At 44.4% G+C, this 22,565-nt stretch overlaps 1 protein-coding gene across 2 annotated transcripts; it reads right to left on the bottom strand.

The window, feature by feature from the left end:
* Positions 1-238: 238 nt before the first annotated feature.
* On the bottom strand, positions 239-18,099 carry fam120c (family with sequence similarity 120C). Of its 2 annotated transcripts, XM_053423927.1 has the most exons (18): positions 17,817-18,099; positions 16,790-17,652; positions 15,782-16,028; positions 15,539-15,621; positions 14,613-14,741; positions 13,145-13,247; positions 12,951-13,024; positions 12,415-12,689; positions 12,138-12,300; positions 11,975-12,058; positions 11,602-11,773; positions 10,510-10,759; positions 9,719-9,833; positions 8,925-9,134; positions 7,636-7,867; positions 7,155-7,290; positions 6,731-6,794; positions 239-6,650 (listed from the first exon to the last, which is right to left on the bottom strand). In XM_053423927.1, the coding sequence occupies exons 2-18, from the start codon at positions 17,303-17,305 to the stop codon at positions 6,393-6,395; spliced, it is 3,111 nt and encodes a 1,036-aa protein (XP_053279902.1). In that variant the 5' UTR covers positions 17,306-17,652; positions 17,817-18,099; the 3' UTR covers positions 239-6,392. The 2 variants fall into 2 exon arrangements, with proteins under 2 accessions (XP_053279902.1, XP_053279903.1); XM_053423928.1 differs by lacking the exons at positions 16,790-17,652; positions 17,817-18,099 and adding an exon at positions 16,571-16,708.
* Positions 18,100-22,565: the final 4,466 nt, after the last annotated feature.

The raw sequence follows: 22,565 nt of genomic DNA, 5'->3' as shown, positions 1-22,565 counted from the left end.
AACTGAAAAGTTATTTAGAGAAGAATAATAAGCACATTAGAAATAGAAAATAACAGAAACAGACAATTTATACCTATAGTTCTGTATATAAATATATATTTCCATATTCAATTTTTTCCCTTTTCATTCCGTGGGATGCTAAAAAGAAACGTATTGAGTAGCTTTGACTGTTTCCCAGTGACTTCCTTCTCAGAAACCTGTTTGAAGATTTAAAAATCATTACACCAAACGCAGAAAGTACTTTTTTTTACTAAAAGAATAAATTTTATTTCAGCACTGTAAGTCATTTCCCAACCAGTACAAACATGACTGCCATCTTTCTCTTTCTACATCTTTCCTCCCCTCCCTCTGTGAGAGCAGACCAACTACAGCCGGACAAATCAAAAAAATAATAAAGAAAAACTAAATGCTTTCTTTTTCTCGTCTTTCCACAAACAGTCTGGTGCTTCCATAATGCTAACAATGACAAATTATACCAAATAATTATAACGGCAATAATGATAATATTTCTATAACAATATTATGGATAAATTTGAACCTTTTCTCTGCACAGGTAGGTTTAGAAGGACCTTGGTGCTGAAGTACATGCACTGGTTCACATGTTGACTAACGTGACAGAATCAACTCCAGCCTCTGGCGGGAAGGGGGTGGGGGGGCAGTATAGAGAGACAGACAGAATAAAGACTTAATCAAACCGGACGAATTGATGTGACGCGACCAGAACAGGTAGAAAACAGGTGACTTGCTTCTGATCGATTAAAACTTCGTTCTGTTCTCTTCACATTGATCATCTGACAAGACGCTTTGTCTTTAACACTGAATTTTCCTCGAGTCACTTCAGCTGAGATGGATCAACTTGGGACAGTAGTTAACATTAATTAACAATTTTTCCTAAACATTATTTTCACTATTCGGCCTATGGTGGCAATAAGTCAAAAATCTCTACAATTTACAAAAATTGACATCTTGAAATTCCTAGTTAGGTCAAAAACCTTCACATAAGTATCAGCTCAATTAGATGAATAAAAATGTATCATCAAGCTCATCGTCTCCACAAGATTTACAAGTTGAGGAAACTGGAGAGATGTTATACTTCTCATCCAAGAGGCTTAACTGACTAATGGGAGGTTTCAAGTATTCAACCTCTGTACAGGTTTAACTGTGCATTTCAAGTCTAGCAACACACTAAAGAGTGTTCACGCTGACACAAACAGGACAACGTGGGTTATACAATCCAACGCAATGGGGATTGCTCAGACCTTCACATCCAGGAATCCACCACGACAGAAACAGATGGCACAGGAGAACCAGTTCCTCAGGCCAGGACGAAGCAGTTCACTTATACAGTGACACTCTTCTGAGGTAATGTTTTCACTTTGTCCAGAGAAGAGCGATGGTTTGAAAGAGGATTACACACTCAGGTTAAATACCTGAAACCTCCCATTAGTCAGACCTGAAGAAGCTTCTTTGACTAAACATCTTTGAGGAACAATCAAGTCCAGTTACCCACGGTCATTTATGCAACTTCTGAAAATGAAAATAAAAAGTTGTTATATTTTTAAATTTCTTGACTATTCCTTGCTGCTGGATTCATGTTAAATTCATTTAATTAACTATTCACTATCAATATTGATTCATGTTTATGAGGCCAGCCAGTCTGTTTGTTTTGTGAGGAAAATTCAGCAGCCTCCACATCCACCAACAATATGAAGAGGCTCTGTAACTGTGCTCCATCAATCAAAGACAAGTTTGAGAGGGCACAACTTTCAACATGTAAAGAAACACGAGGGCGTTAAACCCAACATGACTGAAGCATGTTGGTTGGTCCTGTGTTAGTGCAGATCTGAGCATGTGCAGCGCTTCACACCAGATAAGTTCAGTCAATGAAACTACCAACAACAAACTCAGTGACTGAACCTGCACTCGGTCGCTCATCATCCACAAACACACTCAGGTCCTTCTTCCTGTCTGTCTCCACAGCCACCAGTGTAAACACACTGTCACACACTTGTAAGATCACACGTGCTGTAATGTCATTTCATATATATATACTCATACTGATCAGAAAACTTGTAACTGGGAAGGGCTGTCAGTGTGAGGGTGGGGTACTATGGGGGGGGGTGCACTTTGGTTTGGTTCTCAGGTGTTAACAAGAGATGTTTCACTGCTTTGTGCAAGGGCGCAGAGTTCAGCTTGGACTGAGTCGACCACGGAATCGGGGATATCTTGAGAATCAAACAGTGCAGACAATGAAAGAACGGGCAATATTTACTTACGTACAGAATAAATGGTGAAGTGGTCTAAAGATGCCATATAAAATACAGGTAAGGAAAATCGCAATCGTTACAGTTCAAATCTCTAGGTTGGCTAAGCATATTTCAGTACTAACTGAAGCAATGGTAGAAGGATTAGAAGATGTAATAACATTAAAAATAGTAAGAAAACACATTTGCACAATTGAATAAAACAGTTTTGATTTTTTTCTGATTTTTTTCCCAGACTCTGGCTAGATACACACAGAAACTGATTATCAACGTTAATATAACCTTACTGTTAGTCGGGTTGATTACGAGGCGGGGCAGCCCAAAGAGAAAAGAGACTAAATAAAAACGGCCAATGGGGATGGTGCTAAAGGAGAGAGAGGGAGGGGGATGAGAGTGAAGGAGGGTACAGGTAAGGGCTGCTCGATTATGGAAAAAAATCATAATCACGATTATTTTTGATCAATATCGAAATCACGATTATTCAAACGATTATTAATATGTGCCCTTATTCTGAAGTCTATGCTTTATTCTTTAAATGACTGAACAGGAAGTAACAGTCACTTCCAGGTAAATGTGAACGTCCCCATCTGCCCCCCCACTACAAGCACACAGACAGAGAGAGAACGAGAGGGGTGGGGGCTGAGGACCATCTTCATTTACCCCCGAACCCCGACATTGAACGGGTCACAAACAACAACAAGCGGAGAATCGCGGTCCGGTGTGACCAGCCGGCGGCTCGTCGGATCCTCGAGTCCGAAGTGTTCCCATACAAGAGAACTTTTCTACCCCTTTGTGTGTGTGTGTGTGTGTGTGTGTGTGTGAGAGGGGGGGGGGGGGGGGGGGGCTCCCTCAGCCATGTTCCACTCGCGCTGTTTTGTAATCACGGCCGGTCACCACACACACAACTCGCCTCCTTCACGGCTGCTTGAGAGTGAGAGCCAGTCAGCTGGGCCGCTGGATGCTTTGGGGGAAGGACTGAATCTCTTTCGAAAAAAAAAAAAAAATCAAATAATCGTTTCGACTCGATTATAGTTTGGAGATCGTTTGACCCCATAATCGTAATGACGATTAAATTTCGATTAACAGAGCAGCCCTAGTACAGGTGAAAGAAAGAGGGAAACTTAGAGGGAGGGGCTAACCTGTGTAAGATATCTGCGTTTGTGTGCGTCTGCGTTTAATGACAATCAATGGATATGATGTGTGTGTGTGTGTGTGTTTGAGATAAGCCAAGATAACAAGTTAATTAACAGTTTTGGAGGAAGTGGAAAGGAGGGAGGGGAAGTGGAAGGCGGGGGGGGTGATAAACAAAAATCAATTATCTATCGAACTAAAACAGACGAGGACAACAGAGAGAAACTACATTATGTGTTGTGTTGACTTTTTTTTCTCCAAACTAGCTACTAGGTCACTCGGGTTTAACGATTGTGTGTGTGTTTATGTAGCTGATCATTTCTGTGTCCAAGTGACGACACTGTTACTTTGTGGTTTATCTGTTGTGTGTGTGGGATGTTGAGTCAGTTGAATGTGTTACCAGATGATCTCTGATAAACTGCACAAAATCACATCAGCACAAAATCAGAGACAAAGCTTCAGGTAACCAATGCAACTGAATACCTGTGTTTGTGTCCTGTTATCTGGCGAGTGAATCGTGAGAGGGCTTCGTATACGGGACCACACTCTGGCTCGCCACGGAAAAAAGCCTCTTCTAACAATGTACTGTTGCGATACACATATTTGTACTAATGTCAAAAGTTGAAAGCAGTTAAGTAGATGACTCCTAGTGAATCCAGACATAATATTTCGGCCAGTTGAGCTATATTCGCTAGCCTATTTGTGGTGTTTGTGTTTTACAGTCCTGCTTTAAGACAGACGCTGTGACCTACTCTTAACCTATAAACACCTACAGCACTCGTCTGCTCACAATTCTCCCAGTAATGGCTAACTTGTCTGAACTTCTGATTTGGTGTTGGTGTAAGAGACGGCTGCAGATCAGTCCTGTGGTGATGAGCGTAGGCCTACACTCATGGCTGGGTCAACAGTCAGCGTTTCACTGTAATATGTTACAGAGGGGATGTCTGACACAGCTACACAGATCTCGTCAGTTTGTCTTTTCCTTCCTAAGAGCCTTTTCCAGGTCAATTCTGTGGCACATGATAGAGCAACAAGTCATCAACATAGTAAGGAAATAAGGTGCTTCTTGGTGACTTGTCTTCTTCTAATGAGCTCATTTTAACATCTTAGTATGTTTAAAGAGATCGCATGTTCATGGCCGGCATCTCTCAGGCAAGATTTGTCTGTCTACTGCTTTTACATTAGCAGTTGTGCTACCAATCATCGGTAAGAAGTACATAACTTGTTTTTCATTATCAGTTGAAATCTAATGTGGGGACACATCTCATTCACAACAAACATAAGTGCTCTGATAAAACAGTTCAGTATGTTGCAAGTCTCAGATTGTGAGCGGCATAGTCAGGCCGGCCATGCCGCCTTCCTCTCCCCTGTCATGTGATCAAACCGTGAAGCCGGGGCGCTTCAGGGCAGAGAAGTGCTTCCTGCCGGTATAAAGTGACGCAGCAGAGCTCTGCGGGGCTCGTGGTGTTGGGTTGACGTGACACCAGTTGCTCAATTAATCACCAGCCAAGGGTGGAGGGATCTTTGAGGCTTTTGATGCCACACCCCATTTATATATATATATATATATATCAGTGGCGAGCCTTTAAAATACACTTTGGAAATAACTTTGTAGAAATGTGAAATGATTTCCTGGGAATCCCCTTCATGGCAATCGGGGGCCTTTTCAGCCTCGTTGCAAAGTTCTTGATTGAATGTGTAAGACCAGTCTGAAGGGAACTGGTGGCAATGGGCCAAGCCCTCATTATTCAGCTCCATCTTTTGCTGTGCAGCATTATTCTTTTCTTTTTGGCCTTAACTCCAGAAGGTGCCTCATAATCGTTTCATTTTTTGATCTCCTAGTAGAGGACTGTCCAGTGTGGTTTAACCGTTTTAAAACAAAGTGCCTCTTTGTCTGAAACCACTCTTCACATTCTGACATCTCTCACATAGATCTCTACCTGTAAGCGTAGTACTATATGTCATAATGATTTACTTAGGCGCAGGGGAACCCCTCACAGACTGTCAATTCAACTGTACAGGGGCTGGTTCAATTTCATTATATTTAAATACAACATTAAGTGCTTCTGTTGGGATAATACAATCAAAGCTTTGGGATAAAGGGACAAGGGTATGGGAAGATAATTTAATAATGCACTTTTTTTGGAGCAGGGTATAATCTTGCATACTTAAGGGCTTAAGGTGCATAAACTCCAGGGTCTCTTAGCACAGCTAAGAACTAGGCTATGCTACATAGGTCAAAGTAAAATAGCACGTTAATACCATGGTGGTGCAGAAGTGCTCCAGTGATAGATAACCAATCAAACTATAAAATGGGCTTTGCTGTTAGCTTGTATGCTAACACTGTGGGTAGCAATGAGGCTAGCCTGCAGAGTAGCGGGGGAACAAGGGTCACTGCACAGCAGAACGGAACATCACTCTGAAACCTCCCACGAGACGGTTACGGCAACAAACCGAATCAACGCACAAATACCAACCATGGTGACCAGGCCAAGAACCTGCCACCACAGAAACCACATCCAACCTGTCACAGTAACCACAAACTTCACATCTGTGTGCAGTGATTCACACAATGGTACCATTGAAAAAAGCTAAAATAAGAAACTTAAAACTGTACTGATATCCATACTTAAGAGGGGGGGGCTTGTTTAAGATGGCAGGTCGTATTAGGGGCGGGGCTTCAAGCTTATTTTACTCTGAGTGCGAGAAGGAGGCGTTTAGGATTTTCTGAGGGGGGGGGGGGGGGGGGCGGGCGCTTACAGGCTCAGAGAAAACCTCTTCAGAAACATTGTAAAACCACATGAGAAAACTAAAAAGGGAGTAACGGCTAACTGCTTCAGCCAATCACATGCAGCAGCAGGGAGGAGGAGGAGGAGACTCGTTTCACCTCCTGCTTCATGTGATCATGTGCAGTTAGGAGGCGGGGCTACAAAAACAGGGAAAGGCAGTCAAACACAGATAACTCTCTCAGAGCTGCACATCCCAAGGAGGATGACATCACTCCTCCTTCTGTAGTGCTCCGTCTGACGGGCAGTCGTCAAGGCAACAGGGGGCCTCCACTTCCAACCCCTCTGATTGGTTGTCTCTGCTGGCTAAGGCACAAGGGATTGGCTGGGCCAGGGGGGCCAGCTCCAAGGATTGGCCAATGGCGGAGGCCGCTGAGCTGCCGTTCAGCTGCTGTATTGCGACCTCTGACGTGGAGCCTGCCTCCTCTGAGGGCTTTGGGGGGCTGCTGGCTGGGGGGGACGATGACATCTAGAGGAGGGCAGTGAAAAGGTTTTGAACAGAGCAGCAGGGCACAGCTGTGGCGATGTTAAAGTGAAGGCAGGTCCTACCTGTGTTCTGTTGGCAGGTGCCTTTTTCCCTCCCCTTAGTTTAGCTGGGATCTCTTTACCTCTCCTGTGACCAGGAAATGGAGACACTTTAAAAAGTCCACCGATTCCACACAGCACTTGTTTTATTAGAGTATGTAGTAGAGTCCTTTACGGAACGGAAACAGAGCCATCTTTTTGTTTATGTAACTGCGTCTACGTCAAATTTGGTGAATATCTCCCCACAAGGCAACGTGACCACCAAGGGTTGAGTCACAGATTTAGATAATGTACCTGACGAGTGGGATACAGAGCTCAGGTTGGCTCACCTTTTCTAACTTGACACACCAAAATGACGCTGACAGAAAACGTTCATGTATCTTAAGATTCACAATATTTTCCTTCTCTCTGTAAATTTGTCGAAAAATGCTGACACAATATAACTCACCCTTTCCCTGCTCCGACTGAAACCACCTGCATGTTGAAGCCTCCTCTCCCACGTACTGGTTTGTTCCCGGCCCACTGTCCCACCACCATCCCAGCTATCTCCAGTTTTCCACCCTGAGGGGGGATGGACTGAATACCTGAAAACCGAAAACTAATTAACAGACACACTGAAGATAAAGTAACAAAACTACAGCTGTCAGCTAATTCCACACAACACAATCACTGTACATTGTGAAGAACCACGCATTGTTTGATGACATTTTAGGAATCATTGATAACTTCTTAAATAAATATAGCAGCTGATATCTCTTTTTTGTATTCTCTGGTATCAGGATCAGAATCCGACAATAAAACTCGTATCAGTTGAGCTCTTGTCAACACCACACTGTCTGTTCATAATGACTAATTTAATTCTGAGATGCAGAGTTGGAGTATTGTATGAAAAGAGGACACAGCTATTATCGAGACTACAAGGTGTGTACCTGGGAAGGCTCTCGGTCTGTGCTGGGCAGGGTGATGTGGGTGATGATGTGGGGGCATTCCACCCATGTGGCGAGGCGGGTAGAGAGGAGGCATGGGGTAGAACGGGGGTACCATAGCAGGGGGAAGGAAGGCAGGGGGTGGGAGAGGAGGGGGCGGAGGAGGGGGACGGGACAGGTTGATGCCCTCAAGGATCGCCTGACGCATCTTCTCCACCTTGGACACCAGCTCCTCCTGCAGAAGAGAAAGATGGGGTGAGCGAGGACACTGAAGATTCTCTACACACGGTCTGATTCTACAGCAACCGGGTGTTAAAGCCCCTTTAAGAGCATTTTCCATTAATGTGACATTACGATTTCATATGGTCCTTAATTTATCAAATGAAGATATATATAACAAATTATTAATATTATAATCATTTTTACATTACATGTCATTTGGCTGACGCTTTTGTCCAAAGCGACTTACATTTTTAGTACACTCAACATTTATGAGGGGCCACTTAGGGGTTCAGTATCTTGCCAAGGACACTTCGGCATGCAGATGGGGAAGAGTGGGGTTTGAACCGGCAACCTTCATGTTGGAGAACGCCCTTTACCCCCTTGGCCACACCGCCCCCCCGTCTTGGTCGAGGGGCTATGTACGACAGGCTTTAAGGAGCTGTACCTAAACCACTGGACCACTCACACAAAGAGCCACTCTCAGGTCAACCCTGTTTTAAGGAGTTGGATTCGTACTGCGTGCGTTGTTTCTCAGCTATGATTGGATTGGGTGGGTGTTATCTGTGGATGTGGATATTACCAAAGCAGGGAGTCTTTTCTTCAGTCATCAGGGCTGCTTATTGTTGGTTTCTCTAAAAGGGCCCATATTTTACACCCTTCTGGGATGTGATTTGAGTATTGGTATCCCTAAGATGATATATTAGTGGTTTAAACTTTTAAAAAACTGCTGCAATGCTTGTTGAATTTTTTAGCAGACAGTCGGCCAATGTAAGAGTAACGTCCGAGTTACAGTACGGAGTTTCGAGTTTCAATACGGAGTAAGGTCTACGTGGGGGTGCTGGGTGAGGACGCTGGACTGGTACAGGCTGGGTGGTGCTGAGTGATGAGTGCGATCCCGAATGACCTCATATTCTATATAAAATGCATTGTATATTATGATTTAGCACAAAACAAATAAAATAAAGTTGAACTCAATACCTTGAAGGAAGTTGTGAAAGATGGTGGCGGTGAATGAGTGTTAACATGGATTAGCTCTGGGCAGGTTACAGTTACACAGCATACGTTCATACCTGCCCCTCGCACATGTCCAGCAGGGCGGCCCGGTCGCGGGAGGCCCGGGCCAGTTTGCTCTGAAACAGTTTTCCATCAAAGAAGCCCCAGGGACAACAGTGTTCCCACGGCAGCGGTTGACCACACACGTCATTGATGAAAAGCGCTGTGTCGACGCCGGCCATAAAGAGAGCAGCCAGCTGTACACCACGGGCATCCACCTTCTCCACCTGAAAGATAACATTGAAAAATGACTAGCTGAATTCACTGAATTGTGAACACATGGTGTGTGTAGAATTCTACAACTACTATTTTTCAGCTGCAGGATCTCAGTTCATGGATGTCTGAGGCAGCTCAAGTAGAATCAATTCAACAGAGAAAGAAAAGGTACAGACTAAAACAGTGTGTATGCTTTTTTTGTACAAAGGGACTTAGAGCTGCTATTTGTACTGTTTTTGCTGCTGATAGTTTCCTATCTTGAGCAGGTAGAGGTGACGGTCAGCCATGTTTGTGTTTACAGTACGACTTCTTAGGAGAGCTAGATAGCTGCTACAGATTCTGGAAGTCATCACATGAGCTTGCTTTTAGTGCCAACTTGGAGACAGACACATCGTTTTGTCACGAGGGTTGTTTACCATTGATGGAAACAGAACTTGGCAAGAAAAGGAACATTCCTTATCTGTTGTAAGTACACAGTAAAGCTAACACTGGCTATGCAGTTGAAGCAAAAGAAAAGAAGCAAGATTTGAGAGAACAATGAGCAGGAAGAGCGGTAGTCTGTAGAGGCTAAAGAGATGGCGGAGTCGTGTCCCACCTTCAGTTCCTGGAGCTGGTCGGGTTCATAGAGCTGGCTAGAAACGGCCTGGGCCAGGAAGGCATCAAGCTCATGTCTCTGCAGGATCCTTCCTCCAGGCCACTGCATTAAATACCTGAGAGCAACGGAAAACCAACCATCTACATCAACCAGTTTCAAACTTTCCTTAACTGCTGTCGTAGCAGTGACAGTGATAACACTACTTTAACACAGAAACACATTCGTTAGAAAGATCGAACTGTACCTGACATTAACATGAAGGGTCAGAGAGCAGAATTCATAGCAAACTGAATGAATTCCCTGCTATGGACTGAGAAACTGAGAATGATTTGCAATAAAATATCTGAAAATGAGGAAAAATGCTGATCCCGCAGCTAGGAAACATTGTCCCATGTTTCCATATAGTTTCATAATGATTACAATGTTTTTTACTTCTCATTATAACAGATGCATCAGATCCATGTTTGTTATGGTTGTTCCAAAGACTCCCAAAATAAGGCCTTTTTAATATTATTTCGAGTATTGAATTGTAATTATTATTTCACATTATTCTAGATTTTTTTATTTATTTGTTCGCAAATCAAATGGTGCCAAAATGAACTAAACGGTACAGTTGGATAGATGATTACAATTTAAGAAAAAAAGGATGGGTTTCTTAAAATGTTCTGTATACTTACCTGAATATAAGATTAGTAAAATAATTGATACCTGCAGCCGTAAAGCGGGTGCACATATTAATGAGGCATTATAAAATGACACTATAGTCAGCTGAGATGTACGACCCATCGCACCTGAGCACGCAGCACATGAGCAGCAGATGCTGTGGAACCTGTGCTGGGTTGAGTAACGCTGGGCAGTCGGAGCGAAGGCAGGCCAGGAAGGCCCTAGTTCTCCTGGAGCGGTCCTCACTGGCCCGACCCAGCCACAGACGGCGCAGGTTGGGGCAGGTCCACTCCCGGAAACAAAGGGCCGGAACCAGCTCTGGAGTCAGGGCAGACTTAGCCTTACCACTACTCCACTCTTTGACAATCACAGGAGGAACTGGAACAGACCATACAGATGTTTGGGTTAGTTTGAAACAACTGAAGCGACCGGTTATCTACACGTGGGTAGAGACGATACAGACGTGGAATACTTTCTGTAGGACACCATTTTCTAAATAAAAGCATTCCAGCGTTTCTGTTGACCGAATCGATTTATTTGTTTTTAATGGGTTAAGGGTTATTTTTAATTGTGACATTTTTGCAGGAGAAGAAGATGCATGGCTTCATACCATTTAGTACTGGTATGTATTTAAGTGCATTGCACCACATTTATACAAGGAATTACAGTGATCACACCAGAAAAGGGTGGTGGTTATATTAAAAGTTGACATAAAAATCTCTCAAACGTTATGGTCAGTGTGACCATGGCATTTTGAAACCCATGCCATTTAACAAATCATAGTTAGTTATGAAGTGGGTTAGACTGTCAATGTCCCCCCCGTGTGGCCCACACAGAACTTCCCAGAGAGTCCAGATAGAGCTCATTCAGCCAGGTCTGGCATGATGCTACGTTCCCGGTACTCCCTCTCCAGCCTGGTTAGCCACTTTAGCTCTTATTGGGGAGATATCTCCCATAACCCATAATCACAGAAGGTATAATTAGTACCAGACTTTTAGTCCCACTCTGCATCCTCTCCCCTTCTTCCCCCCTGGGCTGAAGGGAGCTCCAATTGTAGTATTAAATAGTCAAAGAATAAGTAAAATGCATAAAAGCTTATAAGATAAAAGTTAATGCCAGGTGTGAACACGGTCTAGGACTAAATGTGAGGACATGTGGTGTGAACAATAAACAATCTGTCTCCTGTTTTTGCTCCATCTATCTGCTCCACTCTGACCTACCTTCCAGGGGAGCCCTCTTTCGGATTGCAAGCCTCTCCAGGCGGCGGTGTGTTTCGGCCAAACTGAAGAGGACGCCGTAGGCATACTGTCTGGCAGCACGGAATAGCAGCGAGGCAGGAGGCAGCTCAGAGTTACACTCATCTTCTATACACACTGGCATCTTCATCTCTCCCTGAGGTGGGAGGTTGGTGGAGGGAAGGTAAGGACAAGGGAAATAAGCAGAGAGTTTACCAGGAGGAAAAAGTGATCTTATAAGGTTGAATCATCATCTCTGTCGCCAACTTGTTAACCCTTCTTTAACCAGAAAAGACAAGGATACACTACAATCTTGCAGCAACAAATGCAAGGATGAATGTTAGAGAAAACAGTTTACCTTGGTCAATATGTGGTAAATCTGTGGGTACATCAGTCCTCTTCTGTGTCTGTGTTCCGCGACACGAAGAACCTCAGCACTGACCTAACAACGCAAACAGAAACTTTGAGAAAGTGCATCATACATCTGTGCGGTGCAATACTATTTCATTTGTGATGTTCACCTGAGGCAGAGGGGGTGTGGTTATGTCCATGTGACTCCGTGTCGCCATAGACAGAAGTGAGGGAATGTTTGATCCGCTCCCATTGCCTTGAGAACCATCCTTAGAGGCCGAGCCCCCCCTTCCCGCAGGATCATCCCACCGTGAGGGTTTGTCTGTTAAATGGCTGAAAGAAAGGGATCATGGGAGAGTTTAGACATCTCTCCTGGTATTCTTCATCATGTTTCTATGTACAATGAATGAAGATTGAACAGTGGCTGATTTTGGATCCAGGTCTTACTTTGCGTTGCTGTCATTGGGCTCATCTCCATCTGATGATGAGGAAGGCGACGGAGACGGCCCAGATTGATTGCCCGTGTGATGATTGGGTAATCGACTTCCCACCTGAGTGGAATCATAGGGAGCTGACCAGTCAGAGAATCCCATCTTGCCCGTCAACGAGTTGTTGCAGTCTTGAGACGGTGGGGGCGGGTTCTGGAACAGGGGGGTGGGGCCAGGTCCATATGGAGCATTTTGATAGGGTGGTTTGAATCCTGGAACCTGGGGAGGAGGGAACTGGAGTTGGACAGAAGAAAGGTTTGATAAGAAAGGAAGAAAACAAGGAGGGGGAGATGTCTCAGGGAAACATTTTATCAAAGATGATGGGAGGATTTGAAATGGAAAGGACTTTGCCCTCCTGTCATCTGTGACTCAAGCATTTCACTGCCAGTGACTGCTTAATGTTATTGTTGTGCATTTGATAATAAAAATCTTGAATCTTGAATCCGTTACACGTAGATTAATGTGGAACACATCAAACAGGATGAAGGAATCTACCTGATTCTTTCCAGGCGGCATCGGTCCCATGTGGCCAGGTGGTCCCCCAAACGGAGTGGGTCCAAACCCAGGTACTGAGCATGGAGAGACTAAATTAATCAACTTTTCTTACTTTCCCATGTTTAAATAAGACAAACGTGGTAACATAATGATGTTGATGACAGATTCTATGACATGAACAGTTTGCTACTCACAGATGAAAGCAGAGGGCCCCATACTGGGTGAACGTGGTTTTGAGGCAGCTGAGAAATACTCCACAGCTTTCTTAAATCGCTCCACCTTGTCCTCCATACGAGACTGTGAGAGGAGCAGAGCGTCGTGCTCACCACAAAGCATGCTGGGATAGAAAATCTTACAAATCTTCATCAGATAAATTTCGCTTCAGAGCAAACCGAGGAGGAGGAACCTCGTGCTTGGTGTCCATGTTTTCTCTTTCAGAAATCAACTTAACATGATCGTAACTGTGTGAACAGAGGAGCATCTGACAACTACAACATCAACAGGATGAATTTGAACCTGCGTTAGATTTAGATCTGCAGTCCCGCTTCTCATTTCAATGAAAACATTAAAGTGGAATTAAAAACAAAGCATTCCAAATTTAGACTTTTATCATCATGTTTCACCCCTATTCATTGGGTTTGTCAGCAAGATACCACAAAAACTACGGAAAGGATAACAAGTAAATTTGGTGGTGGGATGCTGCATGGGTCAGGGACGCTTTGCGTTCTACCATGGGGAAAATACCCGTTCACACAGCTGAATCTGATTGTTTAATGACGCATTGCGTGGAGTCTGATCAGATTTGGACCACTTTCATGAGATTCTAAATCAGATATGGATTAGTTTTTTTGAATTGCAACCTCAATCTGAACAGACATGTGACTTGTATCTGAATTCAATGCATCTTTTGCATCACTCGAGATCAACACTTAAATTTTGTGCAGGAGAAGGCGCGGGACTCATCTGTCAAAAACAAAAATGGACTACAGCTGCGACAGAGGTCATCAGTGTGGGGACAATGAGGTATTATACCTCACTACAGGTGAAATGTCTGGTCAAGCAAAACTTGAGGGGTCAAGTGTAAACTGTAAACGCCAACGTGTGGCGTCTTGTTCTTGTGCACAAGCACACACCACATGGAATTCTGATCATGGCCACAAGATAATGGGAAAAGCTACATAAAAAAAATTATCTGCAAAAAATTCTGAATTGAGTACTTTGGCCTGCATTGTGAACATATTGTATCCCACTACATCAACAGTATGTTATGTAAGGTAGAGGTGAGCCCATTCAGTTCAAATCTTCAAGCTACTATGATGACTCCATTTCAAGCTAATTAAAACTTTACTACACCATCAACTCATGATGACCACGTGTCTGTCGGCATGAGTGAGCAAGGGAGTGAGGTAGAGAGCAGTCAGCAGAGTCTTAATGAGTCTACGAATAACCAATGTAAAAACTATTAATCTTTGTATTTTGATAGCTTTAATGTCTATCAGTATTGCTATTCTTCCTTTGTTTGTGCCTCACATCTCCACGACATTTTTGTGAAATTTGTTTAGTCGATTTTGAGTAATCCTGCTGACAATCTAACAAACAACAATAAAAAAAGATGGGCTGCTTCGCGGAAGTAGTAATCACTGATGTCATCCCCTGACATACCTGTGACTGTTTGAAGACATCTCTGGCGATGGCGTCGAGGTTTCCCAGGTCCTTGATGGAGGAAACGTACTCTGAGACCGCCTTGATCACCACCTCACAGGGCGGCAGCACCAACTGATGAGCTCGCACCTACCACAGTAAACAAACAGCACAAAGGTTTGGATTCATCTAATTCAGTGTGTAGAAGAAAGAAGAAAGATTTAACTAGCAATTCTTTTATATAATCAATCAATCACTCATAGTGATGAATCTGACTCGGTACAAATGAGCTCACTAGAAGTTGCCACACTAGAATTTAGCTGGGAGTAGGCAGCACAAGATTTCACGGAGCCGCGTCGCAATTCTCGGATTCCTCTCCGACAATGATCTGAATATGTTTAATGTATTTTAGGGCAGCGGGGTTTCATTTGTTGGCAAAATATATTGATATGCAGAGCGTGAATGCACGGCACATAAAAACACACTTTGTCCCATTTAAGCAGTCTTTTGCGATATGTATATCTCACAGGTTAATATTGCATATGTTGATATCGCGATGACAATACATTTACATACATTTTCGATATATCGTGCGGACCTAGTGGACACCCAGGTGAACAGCAGTCTGCAGGAAGAATTAAGTGCCCTGAAACAAGTTCCTGGGACGACAAGCTCCAGGTCAAAATGCAGCATTAGTCTAAAGTGACCAAGGAAAAGTTAGTGGCACTGGTATTAAATTATCTACGCTGAGAAAACAGACTTTAAATTATATATATTATATGTTTCATGTGGACAGATTAGTTTTGGAAACTGATGCCTCACATCTGGAAGGATTTTATAGTGAAAGAGCATTTAATTTAAGTCAGGGCTCACGACAATGTTTGACTAATTACGTTACACAAAGAGCTGATATTTATAAAATATTGGCAGAGGATTTTGTACGATACCTTGAGAGAAGCTAGTGGGTGTTCTGGTCCCAGCAGACTCCAGTGGAAGGCAGCCAGGTCCTCATCGGGCAGAATATGATTTCCTGCAAGAGAGAATCAGTGTGTGAGACAACAAAATGTCAGACCAAAAGAGTCACCAGGAGCGACTTGTGTTTCAGTAAAAGAAACACAAAGAGACATGTCGTGTCCATCTTTGTAGCTGTGTCTGCAAGGGGGGTGTGCTGAGTGTGTGCAGCTCCTTACCCAGCAGAGCAGCAAAGCAGGGCAGGTGCTGCGTCTTCAGTCCCAGCTGCCTGGCAGCCTCAGACAGCAGGTACTGGTGTGTGGTCAGGTTTTTGCCGTTCCAGCTCAGTTTGAGTGCGTGCGAGGAGAAGTAGGCAGGAACGTTGCAGAGAGCAAACTCGGAATCCTGAGCAATCAGACCAGCAAATGCATAGTCTCTGTAGAGAGACAGCACCTCCTGGTGGTGGTCCTCCAAAGTCTGTACAACCTGTAGATGCATAACAGACAAACTCTTGTTATACCTCATGTAAAAGCAGCAATAAATTGATTCACAATTATCTACAACTATTTTGATGATTGGGAGTAAATATGACAAACTTCAGTCGGACCTTGTGTTTTCTCTGCTTTATATCACTGAAAACTTGGGATCTTGGCTGGACAATAGAAGAACTAAATAATTATATTCAGTCACTTAAGGAATCTATTTAATGAGCTGGTCAAGGATGCACAGACTATTATCTGATTCATAGATCTGTAAATAAAACTGGCTGTGAGAACATTTCTCTTCTCTTTGGAACAAAACCCCAAAACATACAGAGAGGAGAGCAATCTACAGACCACAGCTACAGACTAGTTATAGACCACATATCAAATATCTGTTTTCTCTTCTTATTCAATTCTTCTGACAATAATTCATTGATGGGAAAACCTGTCAATGATCTGAAAAGCTTTAATTTAGTATCCAGGCCAGCAGGGTTTCATCTGATGCCGATAGATTTTCTATATAATGTGCAGCCCTACTACACTCACGTATCTTTCCTCATAGAAACACATCTGTCTCCGTGTAAACCACTGAACTACTGTCTCTTCTCTCGTTGGCTCCAGCAGCTGCACTCAGGACTGAAAACTGGATGATGACAGCTACTAAATGTGTGAGCTGCAAAAACAAACTGTGGGAAATGAACAATGTGAAATGAGAACGATCAAACAAGTTGACTTGGCCACATTGGCCAACGTGACTATGCTCACCCGCACTCGGAAGCGGAACATGGCGAGGCGGACACAGTGGCTGAGGCAGGCCGGGGGCAGGAACCATGCCCGGGGAGGCGGGGTGGCCTTGCTGCCGACGTGGTTGACGATCAGCTGCGCCGTCTGTCTCTGGCCCTGAGCTCGCCGCGCCCACTCGGGCCAGCGCTCCTTCCCCAGTGTGCCGTTGAAAACCACGACGAGCTCCAGGCCACCCTGGTACAGGCAGGCCTGTGACAGGGCAGCCAGGTAGCCCAGCATGGCGTTCCACTCGCCCCCGCACACCCAGTCCGTCTGGTAGCCGCCGTAGAGGCGCTGCAGGCCGGAGTCCGCGTCGATCAGGATCCTGGCAGGCGGGGGCGGGGGAGGCATGGGCCCGGGGTGATGTGGGTGGTGGTGTGGGTGATGGTGGTGAGGGGGCTGGCGGGCCGCGGTACGGGCGAGCTTCAGGAGGTCCACCGGGACCGCAGCCCCGGGACACCGCTTCTCTAAATACTCTTGAAAACCCTGCACTCCCATGACGGTGTTGTTGAGCCGGTGCGTGTGGCCGGGAGCGGGCTCGGAGTACGTTCTGTACGCCGTGTTTGTGCTGTGACGTGGGGCGAGACAGCAGCTAGCAAGCTAACTGCTCTCCGGTGTAGTGACTAACTACTTTGGTTAACTTCGAGTGAGACGAGTCACCGTGCACCTAATTCCTCCAGAACACAGATATGAGAATCTACGCTGAGTTTAGTCGTAGCTGCTCGGGTTACTGTCCACCCCTGCGGGGGTCTGGTGACATGTCAGCGGGGCCAGGGCAGCTACAGGCGGGGAGAGTTCAACACGTTTCCTGCTGCCATCGTTCACCAGAAGCAGCTCCGACCGATCTGCAGGGAGAAGAGCGTTAAAATGAAGACGTGTGTTAACACTGCGCATTAGTGAGAGCACCAGTCCGCCGACACGACGTCACAGCGAGCAGCTACTAATCCACATGTGTTCTTGTTTAGCTCGGACTAAATGTTAGCACGGCTGCAGTCTGGATTCAAAGTACCTGAGAGACGAGCTGCTAACGGCTAGCTGCTAGCCGCTAGCTGCTGGCAGGGTCCCCGGCGTGATTTGACGCGTCAGCTGCCGAACACGAGTCCGAGGCGGACACGACGCGGAATGAGATGATTTGTGACGAAAGAAAAGAAAAAGAACTAAAAGAAAACAAAAATAAAAGCCCGTCGGTGCCTCCCTCGCTTTCTTCCACGCTCACGGCTTCATGTTGCGGAGGGGAACGTTACTTCCAGGAGACAGCGGCCATCTTGCGACTTCCTCGCGGCCCGGTGGAGTGGGAGGGAAGGCGGAGGATGGAGGGGGGCGGCGGGGCCGCGGTGAACCCTGGGATCTGTGGTCTTATGAGCGGATCACGTCCAACATGTGACCGTGTAGTGACGCGGAGAAATAAACTACAACTACCAGCAGCAGGACGCGATGAGAACTGGACTAAAGTGATTCAAGTAGAAACGCAGTTAGTTTCTTTACATTATAAAACTTTAAAATTAGCGTGTACATTTTTACACGTGTCAAATTTGTAAGTTTATATTTTTTACATTATATAAAATAACTGGTCCGGCTCAAATTGATGCCTTATAGTAACTATTAACAGAGTAGTGATTTGATTAAATATTGACAATAATAACTATTGAATAATTGTGTGTTACTTGACGCTTGAATCAGTGACTGAGTGATCAGAGCTGGTAAAAGTACACACAGTTTGGACTCCAGTAGAAGTACTATCCTTCTGTAAAAATGACTCGAATAACAGTGTAAAAGTACAGCCTCTGAAATGTTCTTCAAGTGTAACCAGCCTAACAGTAACAAGTTGTCTACTCGCTGAATCCGTGCAAAGCAAACTGAGATGTTCCATTAATATAGTTCATATTAATGTAGAATATATAGACTATTGTGGCAGCTCAGCTGCTGCCCTTTGAATCCAGAGAGAGTGGATTGACCAACCAGTCTCAGTTGTGCCATTCCCCTCTCCCTGGCTCACCTCGGGGGGCTCACTGAGCCACCTCCAGAAATACTAGATAGCTTGAAATAACACTCAAAATAACTTGAAATAAAATAAAAAACCATTTCCTAAGTTGTTTAAACAAGAAAACAGTTACCTTAACTCACCGGAAGAAATGTGAAAATGTATTAATTCAACTTTTCTTCATTTAAATATGTCCAGGAATGTAAAATGTTTAGCTCGGCTTTCATCATTGAAGTTATCAACATTATCAGTGATGTTCTTCTCTTTCTTTCATATGGTATCTTCTGGACACGGACGTATGTGCTGTCCCTGTTCTGTTTTGTGTTATCTTGATGTCTTTCACACCATGTTTCTTGTGTTGTTATTGATCTGCACTGATAGATACAGAACAAGGAGTCGTTTCATCTCTGTTATTGTTTATTTAGGTTGAAATGTGTCTTCAAGTTGAAAAGGTGGTTCTCGATGATGCAAAACAAAAGCAGAATTACTCTCAAATGCAGTAAAACACTTGCAGATGCAGATATTTTTGTGAAGTAGAGTTAAAGTAAAAAGTTGTCAGACACATACAAACTTAAGTACAGACACCTGAAAAATCTACTTAAGTACTGTAACATCATATCTGTACTTTCATACTTCTCACCTCTGTGACTGATGTAACAGGTACAACTGCAATGTCACTCTTTCTAATCTCTGTCGCCCCCCTGTGGTCTTGGTCAGCTCTGTGCTCTTAAAAGAAAGGTGAGAAACCAACAAAGTAAAACTAGGTTCTACAAACTGAAGCTGCTTCAGACCTGAACTCCTCACTTTTCAGTTTCTTCTCTGGAGGATCAAGTTTGAACACAAATGTCAGAGTGAGACTCAGTTTCTCTTTCTCCTCCTGAGCTCCTGTATACATTCTAAATCCAGGAGCAGTGTGAACAGCAGAGGATCCTCCACTGATTCACTGAGTGAGTGAGTGGGGGGGGGGACACAACCATGAAAAAAGATGCTGACACACACAAAGAGGACACAGACGAAGATGTGAAGAGAGTTTGTGGTGATCAGAGCTGACGACGTGTCAGGTGATGATCACATGACCTCTAGAGCAGAGGTAATACATCACTTCCTGTCTCTGTCAAGATTCAAGATTCAAGATTGTTATTGTCAAATGCACAACAACAACATGAAGCAGTCGCTGGCAGTGAAATGCTTGAGTCTCAGGCTCTCTTCTAGCAATGTTCAAGTAATTACAACTTATAAAATAAAATAAAATAGAAATAGTATAAAATAGAATATCAAAATTTTAAATAGAAAAAAAGCTGAAGAGAAAATAAAACAACAACAGTGCAAATATGCAAATATGTCACGGAGAGGAGTTTAAAAGTCTTAAGTCCTGGGGGATGAATCTGTCTCTGACCCGGTGCTGCCGACCCGGATGCTGCAGTACCGTCGGCCAGACGGCAGCAGGACAACAGTTCATGGTTTGGGTGATGAGGGTCTTTAATGATCCGGCTGCTCTTCTTCCTGCACCGCTGGGTGTAGAGGTCCTCCATGGATGGAGCTCTGTCTCCTGGTGATGTGCTGGGCAGACTGCACCACCCTCTGTAGAGCCTCACGGTTCAGGGCGGTGAAGCAGCCAGTCAGGAGGCTCTCTGTGGTGCACCTGAATCCTGGAGTCCATGTGGAGCCTCCGCTGCCTGAACGTCTTCCTGATGGAGTCTGTGTGGTGGGTCCAGGTCAGGTCATCAGTGATGTGGACCTCGAGGAACCTGAAGCTGCTGACTCGCTCCACCGGGGTCCCGTTGATGGAGAGGGGGGCGTGTTCTTCTCCTCCTCTCTTCCTGTAGTCCACGATCAGCTCCTTCGTTTTGCTGATGTTGAGATGGAGGTTGATGTCCTGGCACCAAGATGTCAGGGCTCTGACCTCCTCTCTGTAGGCCTTCTCCTCGTGGCCGGTGATCAGGCCTATGACAGTGGTGTCATCAGCAAACTGGACGATGGTGTTGGAGCTGTGGCCACGCAGTCATGTGTGAACAGGGAGGACAGGAGAGGACTGAGCACGCAGCCCTGGAGGGCACCGGAGTTGAGAGTCAGGGTGGAGGATGTGGTGCTGCCGATCCGCACCGCCTGTGGTCTGCCCGTCAGGAGGTTCAGGATCCACTCACGGAGGGCGATGTTGAGCCCCAGGTCTCTGAGCCTGGTGACGAGCTTCAGGGGCACGATGGTGTTAAAGCTGAACTGTAGTCGAGGAACTGAAGTGACAATGAGGAGGATTTGATGCTGTTGTGAACGAGTTGAACGTGTTGTTCAGCTGTGAAGCAAAAACTCAGTTCATGTCTGAGAACAGCTTTTCTGTTCTGCTCTTCTTTGCAGGTTCATGAGAACAGCAGAGTTGTTACATGGAGATATGAAATGCAACCTGTTTATTAAGATGCATTTATTCGTCCCAAACACATGCACAGTCATGCAAAGGCACACTCATGCAGGTAGGGAAATTTAATCTCTGCTTTTGACCCATCTTGTGCAGGACACACAGAGCAGTGAGCAGCCGCGTACAGGCGCTCGGGGAGCAGATGTTGGGGGAGTAAGGTGCCTTGCTCAGGGGCACTAGACAGGGTAGGGAGACTCTTGGATTTTTGGACAGATCAATCCAGGTTCGTCTTTTGTTGTCTCTCCGTGGAGTCGAACCAGAGACGAACCAGAGACCTTCTCTGCCCATAGTCCAAGTTTCTGCCACTAGGTCTATGCAACAGTTTTCTATTTACAGGGTTTATTAGTTCTTAACAAATATAGGTGGTTTCCTAACTGTTGTTTGCCACTTTAAGTTGGACCCAATCTTTCCCATGTGTGTTAGTATATATTTTTTTATTAACTTATAAGAATAAATAATGTGTTTGAAGGGAGAGTTCTGCTGAATGCCTGTTTCTCTGGAGGTCATTCATTTATATATATTTCCGCTCACTGGCAATTGAATAGATTTGAGGATTGTTGACTTTATTGAGCCATTTGAACTCATGTTTTTTAGTGCTGATGCATTGATACCTGGGCTACAAGCTTTGTTCTGTGTTGAATATGTGCTGAGTCCAGATTACTGAGTATACATACAGAAGGGGATTATGGAATGTCACAGCCAAGAAATACTGACAATGTAGTGTTGTGTCTGTGGGCAGAGCCAGAGTGCATGGAGGTAGTTGTCTGTTGTGTTTAGTGTACAATGAGTGCATATGTCTGATCCGGCTAATCCCATTATGTGTATTTTATGCTTTGTGTTCTGTGAATGATCTTCTATTAATTTTATGTTTGTATTCTGAGACTTGTGAAGATGTTATTACATGTTTTGTTCCAAAAGTAGTTATTTGTGTGGATGTTGAGGTCTTTTCCCCATTTCTATATTGTAATATGCAGGATATTGGTAGGGTCCGGGGAGATATACCTTTATTCGTTTTTTAAAGGGCCTTGTTAGATTTTTATTGATGCAGCCCCATAGTGGTGGTTGTTCCTCGAAATGGGCTGGATGTGTGGGATTCATTTTTCTTTCAACTCGTGCCAATTAAGGTAAATCTATTTGCAGTAAAGTCAGAGTTGTGCCCAACTTTTTTTAATTGAACAATCGTGAAAGGACCAAATTTTAAAGTTAAGGTGAATAATGAACAGATGATTAAACCAGAAAACTCCCAGAACTAAAACCACACAAGGGTGAAACATGCATGAAAATCCGTTTGAAAACCAACTGGTTTAAAGTTGAAAATAGTTCTTTCACAAATTAACTCTAGAAAAAGTGGCGTTTTTTGTGTGGGG

This window comes from Pleuronectes platessa, chromosome 6, assembly GCF_947347685.1.
Source record: "Pleuronectes platessa chromosome 6, fPlePla1.1, whole genome shotgun sequence".
NCBI classification, from domain to species: domain Eukaryota; kingdom Metazoa; phylum Chordata; class Actinopteri; order Pleuronectiformes; family Pleuronectidae; genus Pleuronectes; species Pleuronectes platessa.
Note: the sequence above shows the minus strand (reverse complement) of the source record. Positions and strands in the feature narration are given on the sequence as shown.